Source organism: Mastomys coucha, unplaced genomic scaffold, assembly GCF_008632895.1.
Source record: "Mastomys coucha isolate ucsf_1 unplaced genomic scaffold, UCSF_Mcou_1 pScaffold5, whole genome shotgun sequence".
NCBI lineage: Eukaryota > Metazoa > Chordata > Mammalia > Rodentia > Muridae > Mastomys > Mastomys coucha.
In genome coordinates this window covers 101,198,017-101,219,980 of record NW_022196911.1, presented here as the reverse complement: position 1 = coordinate 101,219,980, position 21,964 = coordinate 101,198,017, and the positions used below count along the sequence as shown (strand labels likewise).

Here is a 21,964-nt window from a genome sequence, read left to right as displayed (position 1 = left end):
TCTCAAGGATCCTTTGAGTTCTTACTTTCTTATTTATACTCATTTTTTAAAATTACTTGGACTTTGAGCACTATATTGATCAAGAAATCTGAAGGTGGACACGTTGTCTTGGTCCTGGTTTTAGAGGAAATAGGCATTTTTCCTATTTGGTATGATTTTGAGTCCAAATTTGTTGTATGTAGTTTTCATTTTCTGGAGCATATTCCTTCTATTCCCACTTTATACAGAACTTTTATCCTGAAGGATAAACAATTTTTTGCCAAAGGCTTTTATTTGTAGCTATTGAGTTGATAATATGATTTCTGTTCTTCAGTGTATGTGATGTATTACACCTACTGATCTACATATGCAGAATAAATCTTGTATCCCACAACGTAGACCAATTTGATCATGACCTATGATCACAAAGTGTTCTTGAGTTTGATTTGTAGGAATTTTGTCTTATGCATCTATGTTCATAGGAGAAATTGGTCTATGGTTTTCTTGTTGTGTCCTTAACCTGTTTTTGAATCAGTGTACTGCTGGCTTTGCAGAATGAGTCTGTAAAATGAGCTCCTTCCTTGTCTCTTTTGTAGAACAGTTTGAGGAGTATTGGTGTTAGTCCCTCCTTTAGTGTTTTCTAAAATCCAGCAGAGAATCCATCCATCTGGTTTAGGGCTTTACTTTGTGGGGAGAGTTTTTAATTGTTTCTTCAATCTCATTTTTAATTTTTTTGAGTATGTGTGGTGCATAAATCTGTTTCAGTTGTGTGTATGTATGTGTATATGTATGTATGTATGTATATATGTATGTATATGTGTATATATGTATATATGTATGTATGTATAGGCTGGAGATTGACTTCAGGTGTCTTCCTCTATTGCTCTTGACCTTTGCTTTTGAGGCATTTTTTTTTTTTTACCTAATCTGGAATGCACCAGTTGGCCAGACTGTCTGGCCAATGAGCTCCAGGGATTTACCTGTCCTCACTCCTGGGTCAGACATACATTGATCTACCCAGCTTCTTCCTTCCTTCCTTCCTTCCTTCCTTCCTTCCTTCCTGGGGATCTGAACTCAGGTACTTTATTGACTTAGGCACATCTCTAACCGTCTCAGTTTTGCTTCATGTTATGCATCTGTTTAACTTGTTTGTATTCTTTTGATTTGATTTTGGTATGTCATCTCTGTCTAAGGATGTATCATTAAAAAAAATCCAGATTTTCTAACCATTTTGGAAATTAAGTTTTTGAAGCATTCCCTAATGATACCCCACATTTTACTGGAATCTGCTGTATGAGATTTTCCCTCTAGCTTACTTAGTTAGGATCTTCCCTTTCTTTTGATCAGTTTGGCCTTTTCAAAGAAGCAACCATTTTGCTGGGCAGTGGTGGTGCACACCTTTAGTCCCAGCACTTGGGAAGCAGAGGCAGGTGGATCTCTGTGATCAAGGCCAGCTTGATCTACGAAGCACGTTCCAGAGACAGCCAGGGCTATACAGAGAAACACTGTCTCAAAAACAAACAAACAAACAAACAATCAGCAACAATTTTTTTTATTAATTCTGTGTTATTCCTTTAGTCTTCATTAATCTCTACCCCAATCTTTATTGATACCCATTACTCTTGATTTGGACTTGATCTAACTTTTCTAAGACCTTGAGCTGTATCGGGGTTGTTAAATTGAGATCTTTCTGATTTTTTTCAATATAAACACTTGTGGCTACAAATTTTCCTCTGAGAATGGCCTTGGATGTATTCAAAAGTGTATGGTAAGCTGTGCCTTCATTTTCATCTGATTCTAGGAATTGAAAGTTTCCTTTCTGGTTTCTTTGGTGACCCACTGGCCAGTCATTCAAAAATATACTGCCAGTCCTAAGTATTTGTGTGTTTTTGTCTTGTTATTAGTTTCTAGTTTTAATCCACTGTGATCTAATGAGTTACAAGACACTATTTTCAGTTCTTCTTGGAGAAGATTCTATAGGCTGCTGAGAAACAAGTGAATTTTCTGTACCTGTTGCATGATATACTCTATAGCTAGCTGTTAAGTATATTTGATCTACGGTATAGTTTAAGCCTGGAATTCCTTTGATTTTTATTTGTTATGTTAAAATATATTTAAATACAAAATATAAAGACCACACAATATAATTAATACACATCTCAACAGCATACTCACCTAAAGCGCTTCTAATTTCACCCATCAACACATGGTATTCAACCTTCCCATTACCTTTAAGACAAAAAAAACCCCATAAATAGATTTATAGAAAAATATAGAATTATTAAATTGTGACTTATAAAACCTATATTCACTCACTTGAAAACATGAAGTTAATATTTTCATGTCAGGTCCTCATCAATTTAATTAATATAGCTACTTCTGTCTACAGGACAAGAATTCATATAATGCAATGCAAGACAAGGCATACAACACTCCTTAAATCTAGCCTTGAATCCATTGTTAGTCTTTTTTGATAAAAGAGAGTACTGGTCTACTCCTGGCTGATCTTAGAACTTCACCATGATAGCTGTCAAATCCATGTGTTCAATTAATGCTCACTTATAATGATAGAGCTTTGCAATGGTCATTCTCATATACCATATACTTAATTTCTTTATTCAGTATTTCTCAAATTAAAGTGGAAAGTGACTGGATACATTTAAAAGTTTTTAAGATTTTCTTTGAATGTTCACTTATTCTTTTATTTCTAAACTCTTTATAGACAGATGACAAAAGGTAATTCTAGTGTAAATATTCTATGTGTGTTCATGTAAGTAAAATGTCACTTATTTCTTCCTTATAGTGACAACTACATTTATTCTATATATAAAAAAATTGTTTACACTGAATTGAGTGCATGCCGTTTCTTCCTGGTAGTATCAGGAAGTCCACAGACAGCCCAGAACATTTGTGAACCATTAAGGAAGTCATCAACTTCTCAAGTTTCATTTGCTACTTATTCACCCTCAAAGGAAAAATTACTGTATATATAAAATATAAATCACTGTGTGGCTACTGAATCTTTAGATTATAGGTCATCTATACAAAATTCACTTGCTATTTTCACTTGAGAAAAATAGTGTCACCCACTAATATTTCTACATGCTCTTAATCCAGTTCTTTCTAAACCTTAGAGAACACTTCATCCCCATCATATCTTATTATGTCTTCTTGCTTTTCCCACATGACAGATCCTGCTCGTGAATGGGCAGTATTCATTTTCCCCTAAACAGTTTGTAAAATTGCAAGTTTGAAAGCACTGGGTGGGAGATGCTGCCACAGAGATAACCAAGTTGCCATAGACAGTCTCTTCCACTATGATGTGGTCATGGGGACACAATTGTTTGTACTGTTGTGTTATTCTTAATACCCCAACACTGTTAGTAACCCTCAGGATGAATTATCAGTGGTCATCCATGTTCCTACCATTATCTAGTTGTTAGCGTAGTGGCTTACAGGAGACCGATGCTACACAAGCGTTTACTTAAACAATAGTTACATCAAAATGCAAACACATTACAGTTAATGAATTCACCTTAAAGCCAACTTGTCTTCTTACTTCAACCTCCTCAGTTCTGAGACTGTAGGCCTACACCACCACACCTGTCTCTGATTGGTTTTGTTCTTACTGGCACTATATTACTATCACATTTTAATTTTTTAAAATTCTAATAACACATGGCAGCATAGCATAATGGCACATTTCTAGAGGCCAGGTGTGGTGGCTTACACCTCTAATCTTTGCACTTGGGAGTCCAAAGCAGGAAGATCACAAGTTTGAGCTGAACCTGGGCTACATAAAGAGAACTCATCTCAAAAATTCAAAAAGAAAAACGTATTCTGGGACCACACTACCTGAGCTTTCTTGGCTTTATCACTTTCTAGCTCTCTGAGTTTTGCTAAGTGACATCTTAGTTTCTTTGTATGCAAAATAGAGGTAAAAATAGACCCTAATTTACAGAATTACTTGGAAAATTCAACAAGCTAATTATCTATAACACACTTAGAATAATTCCTTGCATGCTGCTCACTATTGGATTAGCACTATGGGCCAAAAAACTTAATATCCTCAGTATGCCTCTTTGAGCTTGGCGTTTCCTGTGGCATTAAGTGGAAACTAGACACTTGCCATCTGTATAGATGCTCTCCATGACCACTGGGCTCAGTTTGGTAGCTATGCATGAAGACCATACATTTTATCTCCTTTCTTTTCATGAGCACCCTGTCCCCATCCCAGACCTACCACTAGGCTCATGTTACAAGTTTTACTAGGAGGTAAACTCACGATCAGCTGGTAGATGGTCCATCACATTCTGTATTTCCTTTTTGCTGAGCGGAAAGACTATCTTTTTAAAGAAGGTCTCCACATTAGCTTTAGGGATCTTTAAATCTAAGGGAAGAAGGATTTGAGAAATATAAAGGTTCAGAGTCAGTAGGTCATTCAAGGTCATGCCCAAGTGTCAGTGCTGCTGTTCAGAATACCAGGGGCAAAGGACATTTAAACTATGTTAGTGACAATGTCTCCTGGATTCTTTTTTTTTTTTTTTTGGTTTTTCAAGACAGGGTTTCTCTTTTTAGCCCTGGCTGTCTTGGAACTCACTCTGTAGACCAGGCTGGCCTTGAACTCAGAAATCTGCCTGCCTCTGTCTCCCAAGCACTGGGATTAAATGTGTGCGCCACCACCACCTGGCTGTCTCGTGGATTCTTAACTCTTCTTCTTGAGGTTCTGTTACAGTTGAGTGGGTGTGCTGCATGTACTGACAATTGAATTTAGGGAGGGCCACATGCTAAACAAACAGTCTCCCTGAGCAATAATCTTGAACCTAGCTTTCAGAAGGAATTTTAAGAGAAGGAAGTAAGGAGTTTGAAATTTCTATTACAGACCCGAATCGCTATTTGCCAATGTACTGTTATAATAGGATTTGAAATTTGAAATTTATGGAGAAAAATAAAGTCTATGGACTTATTGCATCACAATCCTCTAGGAATTTTTTTTTAAAAAGTTGGATATTTTTATTTTAAATCAGTTAATGTGTGTGTGTGTGTATGTGTGTGTGTGTGTGTGTATGTGTGTATGTGTAGAATGTTCCTGTGTTGCAGTGTGTAGGCAGAGGCCAGAAGACAACTCTCAGGTGTCAGTTTCCCTTTTCCACTGGGTTCCAGGAATCACACCCACGCCCTTAGTCTTTAGAGCAAGCATGTTTACTGGATGAACCCTGACTAAGGCACCATCCTTCTGGCCCAAAGTAAAATATTTACTGATACATGGAAACAAACAAACAAACAAATATCCTAATAGACAAGAGAATGTGCTCTTCTGACCCATGCTTACATGCAGACTGTTCAATCAGGTTGAACATGTCTATTTTCCCAAACATTTGTTATTTCTTCATGGCTAAAACTCTCCAAATTCTTTTTTCCCTATCTTTCTGAAATACTGCTGCTGTCTGTAGTGGCCTCTCTGTCCAGTAGCCTGGAGGGTATCTTTTTCCATCTGAATGTCCCTTCTTCTCTCCCTGGTTTTAAACCATCATTCTGCTCTAAACTCCTTTGAGACCTATGCCTTTAGACTACATATGTAAATGAGATCATTTGTTGTCTGTTTTTTGGTTTTTGTTAGTATGCCTGTCTTATTTCACTTAACACAATGGTCTCCATTTCCATTCATGTTGTTGTAAATAATGAAATTTTATTTTTCTAATTACCAAGCAGTATTCTGTTGTCCACAGGCATCAATTTTTCTTTACACACTGTTTACATTTTTTAGTTATTATAATACCATGGGAAACTTTTTAATAATATTTTTCTCCTAAAGATCATCCCTGGAAATTCAAGGTCAATACTGCTGGAAAAGGACCTAAAGCTCTAGGAACTACTTTTCCTGATAGTTCTAATGTATGACTTAATACAGGAACCACTGTTTCTAGATCTATTACAGGGAAGCCATTTTGATGGCCATAGTCTGTCTAAAGAATTCAATAGTAGGGATGGCAAAATTAAGAATCTGAAAACTGTAAAGTAGGGAGAGTTTTGACAACATAACAACAGCACGGCTGAAGGGCTCCAGTGTCCATGCTATGGAAAGTCCCATCATGCTCCTCACCTTCAATTGTCTCCAATTCTTTTATTAACCTTCTCTTGTATAGCTTTCCAGTGCCTGCAAGATGGAAAACTTTCAAGTCAGGAAATGAAGCAGTAACTCAGAAGTCTACAGCTTAAGAAGCAGAATCTTTCAAAATGCTTTCTTCTAGCATTGAAATAGTTTCACCCTAAAAATAAAACTTGAGTGGAAACAGATCTCAGCTGGGTGACATGTTGGTGGCAGGTCAGCTGGGTGACATGTTGGTGGCAGGTCAGCTGGGTGACATGTTGGTGGCAGGTCAGCTGGGTGATGTGTTGGTGGCAGGTGGCATGCCGCATCTTTACTAGTCACACAAGTTTGCTTAACAATTCTCCAGGGCTACTCTGGTGGCTTTTGATGCTCACCGTCAGTCGGCAGTTTACCCAGGAGTTTCATCATGGAGTCTTCTGTGAGATTTACCCCTATATCGTCCAGGAATTCTGGCAAGTCTCCAAGATCGATCTTGTCTCCTTTAAAAACAGAAAAGTCCTAGCAGTTGAAAATTTGAAGAATGATACTTCTATATTACACAAAACAAAACAAAACAAAACAAAAAGCTTATCCTTTGTTAAGAAAATAGTGATGAACTCAAGTTGGCAAGAATGTAAGAAATTACTTGTAGCTGGCCTTCAGTACGCTGTGGGTTCTTCGTTTTTCCCCCACTCTTTATCCCCCTGGTTTTACTCCCTATCACTAGACAGGAGAGAAAGAGGAATAGAGGGGAGAGAAATAGAGATCCTTGAATGTATGGTATAAAGGATGTGTCGAGTATAAAGGGGATTAATTGAGTCGAGATTGTAGTGGCTTCCACCAAGACAGTGATGATCAAAGGTAGTTTGGATAATTAGATGCAAACATTTACCCACAAATCGGAAGGCGGACGGCATTTACCAACAAGAGAAATGGTGCAGATTGTAATATAACTTTATGAAAAAGTTAGAATCTGATTTTTCAGTTTGTATGTGTGGCATACATGTGTGCTGTGCATGCGGTTGTGTGCGTGTGTGTACACCTATGCAGGAATATGCAGAGGCCAGAAGGAGAAGGTTGCTTGCCTTCTTTCTCACTCTTGCAAGCAGCCCACAAGCCTCAGCCATTCCCACTTCCACATCACAGCACTGGGCTGACAAGGGCGAGCATGGCCATGCTGGCTTTCTCTGTGGACTCTGGGATTCAAGCTCAGGTCCTCATATCTCTACAGTAAGTGCTCTTATCCACAGGGCTGCCCCTGACACCCCTCCCCCAGCCTCTCTACCACTCATGTCACTATATGATGCCTTTAAAGAGCCTTAACTCAGCTGGCTTTCTGTTGGATCTTACAGATGTGATGGATTTCCCCTCTTTCTTCTTGACAGCAACTGCCACCCACTGTGGATCCTGGGTTTTCTCAGTAAAGTTCACCTCTATTTTTGCCCAGGAATACTAGCTTAGAGGGGATTAATTTATTTTCAAGAGTATAATGTAAAGTGCTGAAGGGAAATATGTGGGATCATAAATGATCCCAAATATGGGTAAGAAACAAAGTCCTGAGAAGTCTGCGTGGTAACACCCTCACACCTCCTATGAGGGTATAAATCACCACATATCCAGGCCCCTTCAGCCTTCCATGACTGTGTGGAACTTTTCCCTCAGGTTGGTTCTTTTCTAGCTTGATGTTCCAGTCTAGGCAGATGAATCCCAAAGCCAGCATAAACAAATTCCTGTTTTCAGTCCCCTGGAACCTACCTGCAATGTATCTGTTTGGAGAGGAAGGCTGGGAGGCTGTGCCCATCTGCTCCAATGGTTGGGGGAAAGAGACACAAGGGATGTTTTCCCCAAGAGCTTCCGTGAAGTTAGACCCTGGGGCTTCCAGAGCTTGCCTGTCAGCAGCTCTGGGGATTATCAGCCACAGTGGAACCATTTCTGCATCTGCTCACTGCTTCTGACACAAACCTTCCAATATGGCCTAGTCTTATGGTTTATGCTAAACCATTCCAATTACTTTTCATCTTTCCCTTTCTACTTCTCCCACTGCTAGAAAGGTCCACTCTGGAAAACACTGGTGTGCCTTTTCAGGGTCAGTTCCTGTGCTTGCTCCCCTGTAAAACCACCTCTGGCCTCTCTTCCTTGGGTCTAAGTGGCCATTTAGAGCCTTTTCCATTTGTGAGGCTTTTAACATAACAATGTTATGATATTATTGTATTTATTATACATATTTTCCCTCAACTGTGGAAGATCCAACCCCTTGAAGCTCCTGGATGGTTGACTTGTATAGATCTATACACTTGGGATCTATAGATCTCTTAATAGGTGCTCAGCAATGATTAGTAACTCACCTGTATATAAATTCCCCTTTCCCATTACATCTTTCAAACGAACCATCCCATTCACTGTAAAACAAGACAGAGTTTATGCATAAAAATGAAAACACACATAGGAAAAGATATAAAGTTATATACCGAAGTAAAACGTAGAAACCTAGCCAGTTTTTAATATTTGATTTAGAATTCTATCCTGCTTCCACTCAATTGAAAATGGGGAAAGACATAACTCTAATTATGAAAAGGACACTGACTTCACGTTGTTTATGTCACTGTTTGTTCTGTCAAGACAGTAAGGCACACTGAGGAGGGGGATGGGCTAATGCTGACAGTGGCTCTTGCTTTCCTGTTGGGAAGAATTCCATGTTACCGATTACAAAGTTCACAATCGGCTTAAATGGATCAAGTGCTGTAAGGGAAGTTCTGGCTTGAGACACTGACAAGGCTGTGCTCTGTCCCAGGAAAGATTTGGCTTTAGTTGTCATTCTTTTACTAGCCACATTCAATATGGATGGTATCTTAGTCACGGTTTCTATTCCTGCACAAACATCATGACCAAGAAGCAAGTTGGGGAGGAAAGGGTTTATTCAGCTTACTTCCACATTTCTGTTCATCACCAGAGGAAGTCAGGACTGGAACTCAAGCAGGTCAGGAAGCAGGAGCTGATGCAGAGGCCATGGAGTGATGTTCCTGACTGGCTTGCTTCCCCTGGCTTGCTCAGCCTGCTCTCTTATAGAACCCAAGACTTCTAGCTCAGGGATGGCACCACCCACAAGGGGCCCTCCCCCCTTGATCACTAATTGAGAAAATGCCCCACAGCTGGATCTCATGGAGGCACTTCCCCAACTGAAGCTCCCTTCTCTGTGATAACTCCAGCCTGTGTCAAGTTGACACACAAAATCAGCCAGTAGAGATGGCATATTTGACAAATTCAGTAGAACTTTAATAATAAGTGCTTATTCATTGAGACACAGTATCATTTATCATAAGCTGACCTGGAATTCTCTGTAAATTGAGGATGACCTTGAACTTCTGGTCCTCCTGCCTTTGTCTCCTGAGAGCTGGGGTTATGGACTCGTGCCAGTATGCCCAGCTTTAATACGGTACTGTTATTTGATTTACTTTAACTAAGTTATTAAAAAATATGAGAGTTTCTTTCTATGTAGAGTCTACATCTGTCTGTAACTCTATTTAGTTGGCCTCAAACTTATGGTGGTACTTCCAACTCCCAAGTCCTGGGGTTTCAAGACCCCCTGCTAAACAGGGCTGCTACACTATATAGACAGCACAGTGCTAGTGCCTTGCAGAAATAAGTCTCTTTCCCTTCCCTTCTTCCCTTCTTTGCTTCTGGGGATGATGTCTTATTTGTCTTCCTATACTCATTCAGTCCAGCAGGTGGCTACTGGCAAGATAGACAAAGGTCTCTTATGGGATCAAGCATGCCTCAGGAAAAGTACTGCTATTTTTTAGAACTAAAATAGTTACAGCATTTCACTATCATTTCTAGACAGCTGGAAAACAAGCTATGAAAGAGTATGCCCTTTGTGACCAGATTTTCCAGAAGACACACCATCATCACCAGCTATAGAAATGAAAAAGACTATACAGGAATACAACAAATGACTTCATGCTGATACTCAGACAATTTAGATGAAATGGACACGCAGGCCAACATTACCAAATTTGACTCCTGGTGAAGGAGACTGGACTTTAGCACCTGGCTTAAGGCCCTTCTGCAACCTGCCTGTGCATCCTTCCCACTCTGGGCACTTCAAAAGTTCAAGCATAAATTCTAGCTCTTTTCCTAACGTTCTATGATTTTGTTGCATGTATACTTCAGTATAAACTTTTTTTCCCCCTCAACTGTAACATCTTTATTAGTAGAGAGTTTCTGGCATATCTGAAAGCTTTTTCTGATCCTTTTTCTGGCAAACATAGGTTTTGGTTTTTTTTTTTTCCAGAATTTCAATGAAGGCATTTTTTAGTGTTATACTACAACTACATAGCATTATGATGATATCTTGATCTCTAGGCTTCCTTATTATTAGTCTATGGAGTAGAGACTAGACAATCTGTGTTGTTATATCCCTAATACATAGATTGGCATTCAATAATCTTGCTGCATGAGGCAATAAGATCTTGAGTGCCACGCCCACTCCGATGAAGTCTTGTGACAAGCCCAAAAACTTGGCCACAGAACAGAGGTGACAAAGGCTTCAAAGGAAGACAGTCCCTTGGAGTTCATTCGTGGCATTCCCTAACTCAGAGATAGCCCAGATATGTCCTTGCGAACTCGTGTGCTAGGTGCCCACCAAGATATGATTTACTAATAGCTAGACAAAATTGGACATTGCTCTCTGACCTTTACCAATGTTCCAACATCTTAGCCAAACCCTGGTTTGGAATTTCGTAAAGAATGTTACCCATCTAGACTAATTGCCTTCGGCATGTGTGGGTAGGGCATTGAAGCTTACAGAATGGGAGACTTATCCCAGGGCAAGGTCAAGTAGAATCCTCATTTTCATATGGCAGCTGAGCCAGCCACTCCTAGGAATTAGCAAGAGTGAGACAGAAAGAGAAAGAGAGAGGGAGAGAGAGAGAGAGAGACAGAGACAGAGAGACAGAGAGAGAGACAGAGAGACAGAGAGAGACAGAGAGACAGAGACAGAGACAGAGACAGAGAGACAGGAGAGAGACAGAGAGACAGAGACAGAGAGAGACAGAGAGACAGAGACGGAGACAGAGAGAGAGAGGTACAGAGTGCGGCAGTCAGCAGCAGAACATTCAAGAGAGAGCATTTGTAAGAATTGAGCAAATTGGGACACCTCATAAAAATACCAAAGCACAGCAATGTCCATTAAGCCTCAAGACAAAGAGCTTCAGAAGGGTTTACAGAGCAAACCCAGTCTGTGGCACTGAGAATTAAATTTAACTTTTAAAATGTTTTTATTTGTATATGAGTGTTCTGCCTGCATGTGTGCATGCACAGCATAGGCCTGCAGAATCCAGAAGAGGGCATCATATCCCCTGGAAATAGAGTTACACACTGTTGTGAACTGCCAGATGGATGCTGGGAACTGAGCTGAGGTCCTCTACCAGAGAAGTACATTCTTTTAATCAGTAAGTCATCTCTCTAGCCCCTAAGCTTAAAAGAAAAAAGATTTGCTTTTATTATAATTTTTGTGGGTGTGTATGTGTGCTCATGAACATGAGTGCAGGTGTGTGTGTGTGTACGTGTGTGTGTGCACGTGTATGAGTGCAAGTGTCTCTGGAGGCCAGAGGAGATGCTCTGAAGTGGGAGTAAGAGGTGGTAGTTAGCTGCCCATGATAGCTGCTATGAACAGGAGTGTGCTAAGAGAATCAAGAATATCCTTAATAGGCTGGCCGTTTCTCTAGCCTTGAGGATGAGACTTTCTTTTAGTTTTTTTCTTAAATACTTTTGTGAAAATCCAAATTTGCTCTCTGAAATTCTCATATATAAATCCAGAGTTAGGAGCAACTTACTATTAGTGGGCATGTAACTCATGAAGTCTTCGTATTCACTTGAATCAAGATCATAACCCATGTTTTCCATTAAAGCCTTTATTTTTTTCAGATCAATGTGAACTCCTTAGGAAAAGCAAGAGAAAGAGAAAAGTAATTAAAAATGCGAGTCATGCCCATGTATTAACTAAAATGTGAGCAATAAAAGGAATAACGTTGGGTTAGAGAGATGGCTCAGTGGTTAAGAGCACTGGCTGCTCTTCCAGAGGTCCTGAGTTCAATTCCTAGCAACCACATGAGGGCTCACAACCATCTGTAATGGGATCCAATGCCCTCTTCTGGGTGTCTAAAGACAGCTACAGTGTATTCATATACATAAAATAAATAAATCTTTAAAATAATAATAATAATAATTCTTTAAAAAAAAAGGAATGATGTTGAGGAAAGCAGTGTCCTAGGACTCTGAACCAGAACTGGTTCCCTCTGCCTCGTTCCACCCATGGCCTCCTAACTACTGCTCTGCCAAGACATCTGGGTAAGTCTTCTGAGTTTTATCCAGAGACTACTCAGACTTATAACTCTCATAAAAATAGACTTGAAATGTTGTGACCACACTGAAAAAATCATGTTTTCCCAGGTTGTGTTTAAAGCAGCAAATGACCAAGAAACTTAAGAAACAAAACAAGATAGAGTTGTCGTTGCCCAAAATGTGAAAAGCAAAACATGGAATCCAGTTTTCCCAGTTTCTAACTCACCCTGGAGACTCTTGATGATATCCATCAACTTGTTCTTGTACACCTTCCCAGAAGCTGTAAAGCAAGTCACACCAGCTGCAGCGCTACACCTGCGACACAGCTCAAAGTCTGGAGCCTCAGGAAGCAGCTCTAAGGATTTTCTTTATATTTTTTTCTATTCATATCCCAAGATAAAAATTGGAATAGGAGAAATTTCTTAAGATAGTCAATCTACTTTCTTGAAAAATGGTGGACAGATGGGTGTTGCTCCCTCCCTTTCTCCTGCTCTTAGCATACAACAGGGATGCCTAAACACCTATGTTTGTTGTGGCCCCGTTCCTATTACTCAACATTGGAGTTAGCTTAGGTGCTGGTCAGCAGATGTGGAGAGAGACAAAAATGTTTATATTATTTAGCCATAAAGAAGACCAAAATCTTGAATTCTAGTCATTTGCACAAAATGGACAGAACTGCATATCATAATACTAAGTGACAAATGAGCCATATTGGTAAGGACAAATACTATGTTTGTTTGTTTGTTTGTTTTCTCATTTGCAGAATTGTGTGTGTTGCAGGGATCAAACCTAGGTCCTTGGCTACATGAGGCAAAAACTCTACCATTGATCAATACTTCCTGCTCTCATATGCAGAATCTAAAAGAAGGACATGTAAATAAAGAATCCTATTTGTTGCAGGGTGGGGCACTGTGGAGGACAACAGAAGATGAAGAGAGGGTTTAGCATAGTCAAAGTACATTGAATGTACGTTCATATGTATGATGAAACCTCATATTTTAGATAAAAGTACATGCTAACAATAAAACAAAATATTTAATAGCCATAATCAAATGCTTATTTATCAAAATAAATAACATCAAAATTTATATTACTATTTTATGCTTAAAACTCTTATCTTCATATTCATTATTCTGTTTAATCCCCACTGTTATACCTAAACTATATATTGTAGACTTTGTTTTATTCACTTTTGTGACACTGGGACATAAGGACAGTTTTGACCAGGTCAGGAAATAGCTCATTGGTAAATGAAATACTTGCTGAGCTAGCACTTACCATCAAGTGGCACAGATTTCATTAATAAATTGCTGTCTTTTAGGTGGAGTCTTAACCCAATGCTTTTAAGGACATTGCTGAAGTCATTATGGTCAATTTCTTCCCCTAGGAAAAGAGAATGACAGGAAAATTGTTAAATTACAAGTGTAAGTAATAACAAAACCACAATGTCTAGATAGCATCTTAAAATATAAAATTTAAGAAATAATGACAAAGGGGCTGGAGAGGTGGCTTGCAGTTAAGAGCACCGGTTGCTCTGTTAGCTGATCCATGTTTAATCCCAAGCACCCACATGGTGGTTCACAATCTTCCAGTTCCAAGGGATCCAATGGCCTCTTCTGGCCTCCACTGGCACTGTACATGCACATGCACTCTCTTGCACGAGTGTGCAAGCACACACACACACACCGCACATATACATGATACCTAGACATGAGTGCAGGCAAAACACCCCTATGTGTCATATAAAAATAAATCTCAAAAATATTTTTAAAAAAATCCAACAACAAAAACACTTAAGTGCTTCAGGAGAATGACAGGAATGTTCCTTCTTTCTGGTCAAAGGAGCTCTTCGGCTTGAGTAACAGGAAACAAGCGCAACAGAAGCTGGTATTCTGCAAACACCTCTAAATGAGCTGGTGGCAGTCATTCTGCTCGTACCTGATATTTATCCTTATTTTTGTGCTTGAATTATTCTCTCGTTCACAGATATCATAAGTGTAAATCTGTAATGTCATTTTGTTATAAAAACAGTAGCAAAAGAAAGCATGTGGCTAGCCAGGTGTGGTGGCTTACACCTCTAATCCCAGCATATAGGAGGCCCAGGGAGGAGACCTGCTGTGAGTTTGAGATCAGCCTGTGCTGTGTAGTGATTTTAAGGCAGCTTAGGCTCCAGCAAGACTGTCTAAAGAAACAAAAAGTCTAAAAAAAAGTTTGTTTTCCTTAAACAAACAAAATAAAATACACCCAAAAACAAATAAAGAAAAATTGTGTTACTGGGAAAGTTCAAAGAACATGGGCTTGCTGTTGAGGAGTTTCTCTGTTGGCTTTAAAATAAGATACAGGCTAGATGTGATGGCCTTTAGTCCCAGCATTAGGGAGACAGAGGCAGGTGGATCTCTATGAGTTTGAGGCCAGACTGCTCTACAAAATGAGTTCCAGGACAGCCAGGGGGGATAAACCCTGTCTTGAAAAACAAAAACAAACCAACTCGTTTTATATATTAAAAGATCCATTTTAAAATCAGTTTATTTATTAGCTATTACTGCATTCGCACCCACACATGCCATGGCATGGGCGTGGAGGTTAGAAGACAACTTTGTGGAGGTAATTCTCTCTTTCCACTGTGGCTTCATTGTTGTCAGGTTTGTGTGGCAGTGCCTTTACTTGATGAACCAGCTTGCTGCCCCAATATTTAAATTTTTAAAATTGATTCATTGTGAATTTCACACCATGCACCCCAATCTCATTCATCTTCCTGTCCCTTCATATCCACTCTGGCTACCTCCTCTAAAAGAAAATAAAAACCAAAAACAGCCGGGCAGTGGTGGTGCATGCCTTTAATCTCAGAACTTGGGACGCAGAGGCAGGTGGATTTCTGAGTTCGAGGCCAGCCTGGTCTACAGAGTGAGTTCCAGGACAGCCAGGGCTACACAGAGAAAACCTGTTTTGAAAAACCAAAAACCAAAACCAAAAAAGTGTTGGAGTGGACCAACTCAAAGCCCTGAATTTAGGCCTGGGTGGTAGCTGAGTTGGTCAGCCTGCTAGCTCTCCCTACCCACACTACCAGGACAAGCTCTCTAGCACCAGCAAGGAGCAGGGCCAACTCTCCTGCTCTCATGCCCTAGGGTGGGCTCTGGACTATGTTTTTGAAACAGTATTTCACTACCCAGCCTAGATTGGTCTCAAAACCACAAGAATCCTCCTTCCTGAGCCCTGGTATTGTAGGCATGTGCATCACACCATGCAAGAGATCATTTTCACATTGTTTCCCCATCCTTTCTCCTCACCTAAATATGAATCTAATTCTCGCAGAAGCGAATCCAGCTTGAGTTTCCTGTTACCTGAAATGCAAGATGGCTCTTAGATACTGTCTTGCTGTGGGTTGAAGAACAGTCTCTCAAAATATGTACATTGAAACTCTAATCCTTTAGGGATTGTACTTGGAAATATGGCCTTTGAAGAAAATTAAAGTTTAAAGATTTAACAATGGCCTAGAATTATCTCTAACCAGACATTTTATTTTTAACCCATAAGCAAATTTTAATCTATGAGCATAAAGTTGAGGAAAGCAAAGGAATGTAAACATGATAAACATGTGCATTACACTCAATCATGTTTCTTCACTTCCGTTCCTTACTCATTAGTGAGGACAAAGTGGGGTAGTTTTTAAAGCATCAAGTATGATGTCTACTATATCCAAGGTCCTTATTCAGTGCCGAGGATACAACAGCCAACAAAATATCTGCTCCCATGGTGGCAGGAACTAATGCCCTAAACATTTTTAACTCCAGTTCCAAGGAATCTCAGTTCCTCTTCTGGGGTCTTTAGGTACCAGGATGTACAAGGTGCATACACATACACATACACAGCAGCCACTTGGTTACAAACAGTTTCATGCCCAGCAGAGAGTACTTTACTGAAGCACAGAAAAGTAGTTCCTCTTAATTAAGAAAGTATTTTAACAAATATAAATGCAAAGCATGGGAATTTGAAGGCAGAATTTTTGAAAGTGGCCCCATCTTGCCCAAATCTGTTAAACCTCCTACTCAGCCTGTTGGTTTTGATTTGGAAATTGAGAAATGAATTCATGAGTGAGAGTCAAAGAAAAAAACAGAAGATGAACAGTTTGAATTTTATTCTAGACCTTGCCCTACTAAGATCTTGAAAGATGTTGTAGGTGTTCCTGAAAAGAAGGTAATTCCAGCCACTGTCCATAAGGCACATAAGTTTTTGCATTGAAGAACAGGATCCAAGTGCCCATCAAAGAAGACATGGAAGAGGTACGACCAAGAGTGACAAAAGCTCAACCTGTGCCACATTATGGGATGCCTTATAAGCCCCACATCCCAGAAGCACGAAATATGGAGGTGTGCCCTTTCTCCTTTGATACCCGGGACAAAGAACGCCCCTTGCAGAAGGAGAAAAAAAATAAAAGAAATGCAGAAAGGGGAGGCACCCAAGTTCAAGGCATTTGCTGTGCCCCATTTTGACACCATTAACCTGCCAGAGAAAAAGGTAAAGAATGTGATTCAAGCTGAGCCTTTCTCCCTGGAGACAGACAAGAGAGGTGGCCACAAGGCTGAGATATGGAAGCACCAGCTGGAGGAAGAACAGAAACAGCAGAAGGAAGCAGCTTGCTTCAAGGCTCATCCAAACATTATCATCTCCCAAGAGTCCTTTGTTCCCAAGGAAGAGAAAAAAATCAGTTGCTAAGAACCCTTCTGGTTGTCTAATTCAGGAACCTTCTCAGCTGGCCACGGAGAAGAGAGCCAAGGAGCGGCAGGAGCTGGAGAAGAAAATGGCTGAAAGGGGGGCCTGGAAACTACAGCAGTTGGAGGAAGTCAGACAGCAGGAAGAGGAACAGCAGCGGGAGGAGCTAGCCAGGTTCTGGAAGGAACTGGTGCACAAGGCAAACCCAATACACAAGTCCTCAGCCGTGGAGGTGAAATCCAGCGAGCTGACTTGGTTGGTGTCTCTCAAGTTCTCCACTGAGTTCCAGTAGAAGCTGCATCTACATCACAGGCATGGAGAACACATCTTCAGACTCACCCACCATGCATGGAAACACACCTGACAACTATGGATGCCAGGTGTTTTGAACATCACTTTACACAGAAACTTTGAAGCTAATGAGACACCACTCACTTAGACTTTAATCAGAATTCTTGTAGGTATTTCCTTCAGACATTAGTTGGCCCTTTTCCTGTTGGTCTTAACTCTGGCTAGGATTTCAAACGCTGGCTAGGATTTCAAGTATTTGTTTTGGCAAAGTCTACTTTTCACCTAATATGCCCATATTTCCCTGTTATATAAATGTATTTTAAGCATAAAATAAAGGCAGTCAAGTCCTAGGCTGTGGTTTCAGTCACAGTGTAAGTGAAAAAAAAAAATCAGCCATCTATATTTATCTATGTACCTACCTATCTTATCCATCCATCTACCCACATCTATCTATCTGTCTGTCTGTCTGTCTGTCTGTCTGTCATCTTTCTCTCCTCTATCGGTCATATATATCTATCTACCTATCTATCACCTGTCTGTCTGTCCGTCTGTCTATCTATCTACTTATCCATCCATCCACACACCTACCCACCCGTCTATTTACCTACCTATCCATCCATCCGCCCACCCACCCACCCATCTGTCTATCTACCTACCTACCTACCTACCTACCCACCCACCCATCCATCCATCTATCCATCCATCCATCCATCCATCCATCTATCTATCTATCTATCATCTTTCTCTCTTCTATCAGTCATATCTATCTATCTATCTATCTATCTATCTATCTATCTATCATCTTTCTCTCTATCAGTCATATCTATCTATCTATCTATCTATCTATCTATCTATCTATCTATCTATCTATCTATCTGTCATCTTTCTCTTCTCTATCAGTCATCTCTCTCTCTATCTATCTATCTATTGTCTGTCTGTCTATCTACCTATCCATCCATCCATCCATACACGTACCCACCCATCTGTCTATTTACCTACTTATCCATCCATCCACCCACACATCTATCTACCTACCTATCCATCCATCCATCCATCCATCCATCCATCTATCTATCTATCTATGTATCTATCATCTATCTGTCTGTCTGTCTATCTACCTACCTATCCATCCATCCACCCATCCACCCATCTGTCTATCTACCTACCTACCTATTCATCTATCTATCTATCTATCTATCTATCTATCTATCTATCTATCTATCTATCTGTCTGTCTATCTATCAATCATCTGTCTGTCTGTCTGTCTATCTACCTATCCATCCATCCACACACCTACCCACCCACCTACCCATCTGTCTATTTACCTACCTATCCATCCATCCACCCATCCACCCATCTGTCTATCTACCTACCTACCTATTCATCTATCTATCTATCTATCTATCTATCTATCTATCTATCTATCTGTTCTGCATATTGTGGGAAAGGCAGTGTGAACACAATAGCACAGGCTTAGAGGTCAGTGGAGCTTCAGGAAGTCTATGCTCTCCTTCTACCACGAGTGTCCTGGGGATCAAACTCAGGTCTTCAGTCTTGGCAACAAGGCTGCCAACAAACCGTCTTGCCAGCCTTCCAATGCTCCCTTTAAGGAGCTTTTTACTTGATCCCAACACTGATTATGATCTTTTTGTGATGCTCTCTGGCACAGAAACTCTGGTAGAAGCAATGGTGGCAATTAATGGTATATGATCTATATCAAATTAACCCCAAGAGACAGTATTTTCCTGTTCTTTAGGTCTGGGTCTCTTATGTGCTTCTGAATTTTTCTATGAAATCAATAAACATACTTAAAGTGTCTCCATGGAGAAGTAAAAATGGTTCTTTTAAAGTTCTGACCACGTATTTGTTACTATTAAGCACGTACTTTTAACTGGACTCAGCTGTAGAATTTCTCAGTGAAGGCAGTCTATGTATGTCTTCTGGCTCTCTGTTCCTGGCATTTTTCTTTGGCTTCCTTCCTTCTCTTGGCCAAAAGCTTACTATACTCTGAAACCTCCTCCTTGCTTTTCTTAATGTGTAGTTTTCAGAGCCTTGCATTAGCTTTTGTGTTGCAGGACACTAGAGTAACAAGATGCTGACTCCGGGGCACTTCGTTTCTGGACTTTATGCCTTTGTTTAAGGGCCTTCTTAAAGGGCATTTTTTAAAGAGAGATTGAGATTCAGAAGCTTTTGAATTCTTCTAGCTCTTTTGTGCTCCACTGCCAAAATACAGTAGTTGTTAGTCTAGGACTATTTTTTTTAACACAATAACCAAGTTGAGAACACTCAAATTGACATCCACCATTAACAGACTTGGTCTTTCTTCCAGTTCTCCTTGGTCTATTACAAGAATGCTCTTATCGAATAGCGGATGCACTCTGCCAGGAGTCAAGACATTTGCTATACAGAGAAACCCTGTTTATCATTCCCAGGGATGAACAGCCCTTCTACTCTTCACCCAGAGCACCGGCAGCTACTTCTGTGGCCATGCACTTCTCAGAGAAAGTACAAAGCTTGCATTTATATGCTTCTGTGAGTTTCTGACAGCTGGGAAGGGGGCATTTAGCTTCATTTTTATGCAGCCCACTACCTACCTAGGGATGCCCATAAAGTAACTAAAATTCTTTTTCGTAGAGCACTGCGTGCTTGAAATACTCACAATCAACTGGCAGCTTGTCAGTTAATTCATATACTTCCTCTTCCTCAACAGGATATCCCAGGAATTGAGTAGTTTCATAAATATTATCAACATCAACTTTTCCACCTTAAGAAAGAGAGAAGAGAAGAAACTTGGTTTTATGTCAACAGGAAAAAAATATGATACCCTATGTCCATCAATCCATATAAGCAGGAGATGAAAAGTGACAGCACCGTAAAGCTCTTGAAGTGAAGTAAACTGAATTGGTTGGGAATTCAGAAGAGGGAAAGCTGTTCTCTATCCGACCTCTAGAGAGCGTTGTCACAACTGTTGTCTACTCAGAAGAGTAGGCAAGACTTACTCTCACAGCGGTTGACAACTTAGCCAACACTTTCTTACCCACATAGGAAGAGTTAAAATTGCTACAGACAGATGGGTAATTATGGCAGATGTTGATACGTATTCTGGTGCCTGCACTACGGAATACGATAATGCCATGAGTAAGCAGAGAAAGAGGGGGTGCTGGAGCTTCCTTCTCTCAGAGCACTTCTCACTCACTCCTGAGAGTCCGCAGCGAGTCTGCCAACATATTTTTAAACACCATGTTGTCATCTGTAAGGTAAAGGTCACACTGATTAGAGAAGTGAAAAGCCAAGAAGTTCTGCTATCAATGTTATTAGTCATGTCGAGGAGTTTCCTGGGACTCTTGAGGCTGATCATTCTTTTTCTGGTTATCAGATAGACTGCAAGTAGAACTTGAATGCACTGAAGCACAGGTTTTTCCTTTTGTTGTCCTCTAAGGTTCTCCTTTTTCTTCCATAAATCTTTTCATCATCTTTTCTGACTTTAGCTTTAAGTATGTTACAGGTGGCTTTAAAATTGTTATTTAAAATTGTTTATACATAATTATCAGTGCCTCCCCAGAAGTATTATCTCCCAATTTAACATTTGAATAATGAGGAAAGCATACTTTTGTAAAAATTGAAGTTTGTATTTCACTTTCAACAAGCTGTTAAATGGCTATGCTCACATAACCTTATACATACAGCCCATGCCCAGGAGCGCCCTAACTAACCATCAGGTCTGAAGTACTTACCATTGACTGGAACTTTGCTCTGAATCAGTTGGCTTTCACTGTCTGTTAATTCAATGCCTACGTTTTCCAGATATGGTTGTATATCATTGGCATTTACTTGAGGACCTTTAAAAAGATGAGAGACATAATAAACAGACATTTTCATATATAATGCTTCCTCATTAAGGAAATGGTAATAACAATTGTAAGAGGCACAGCAGCAGAATGCTGAAGACACAGAGAGGCGTATCTAGCTGCAGAGCATTACAAGAAGGAGCTAAAAGCAAAGCATTATTTCCTTTAACGGTGAAAGAAGCAAGCAGTGAATGAAGACCAGAAAGATGATGGATTAGAATATCCAGGGAGGGGCAGGAGAGCAGAGAAGGGGGTGTGGAGAGACATTGAGCACAGTAGGGAATGATAGCAGAAACCAGGTAAAGCCAGGGAATGTTAAGATTAAAATAAATAAACTGTGGATAATAATCAACACAGCTGGGTAGTGAAAGAACTCCCCCTCAGTGGGCCATTCAGCCAAATGGAAAAGGAGAACCACTGTAGTAAGCTTTATGCCCCTTATCAGTTATTCTCCAGAGAATAACAAAAAAAGAGACAGATCTGCCAACCATGTGTAAGATAAATGCCAGACACTCAGAGGGGTGGGTTATTTGAGGCAGTAAGAGTTGAAGGCCCTGCAGATTTACTTCCCCAGTTCCTAAAGGCCTTCCTTGCCTCTCTGGCTGAGTTAGTGACCACTTTGAGAATCAGCATGGGCCCAGGAAGCTGGTTATGACTTGGAAAGAGATCCGTGGACACAGGTCTACTTTGTGGTACAGAAGGT

The 21,964-nt window shown here is 40.1% G+C and overlaps 1 protein-coding gene across 2 annotated transcripts in view; it reads right to left on the bottom strand.

Moving 5' to 3' along the window:
• Positions 1-21,964, bottom strand: part of Efcab3 (EF-hand calcium binding domain 3) — a 316,604-nt gene that overhangs the window by 60,853 nt on the left and 233,787 nt on the right. For both annotated transcript variants that reach the window (XM_031352655.1, XM_031352656.1), the window contains exons 111-122: positions 21,148-21,252; positions 20,610-20,663; positions 20,073-20,177; positions 15,700-15,753; positions 13,691-13,795; positions 12,639-12,692; positions 11,905-12,009; positions 8,416-8,469; positions 6,466-6,570; positions 6,083-6,136; positions 4,265-4,369; positions 2,155-2,208 (exon numbers count right to left, since the gene is read on the bottom strand). In XM_031352655.1, coding sequence (XP_031208515.1) covers positions 2,155-2,208; positions 4,265-4,369; positions 6,083-6,136; positions 6,466-6,570; positions 8,416-8,469; positions 11,905-12,009; positions 12,639-12,692; positions 13,691-13,795; positions 15,700-15,753; positions 20,073-20,177; positions 20,610-20,663; positions 21,148-21,252 — 954 coding nt within the window. The remainder of the gene's footprint in view (positions 1-2,154; positions 2,209-4,264; positions 4,370-6,082; positions 6,137-6,465; positions 6,571-8,415; positions 8,470-11,904; positions 12,010-12,638; positions 12,693-13,690; positions 13,796-15,699; positions 15,754-20,072; positions 20,178-20,609; positions 20,664-21,147; positions 21,253-21,964) is intronic.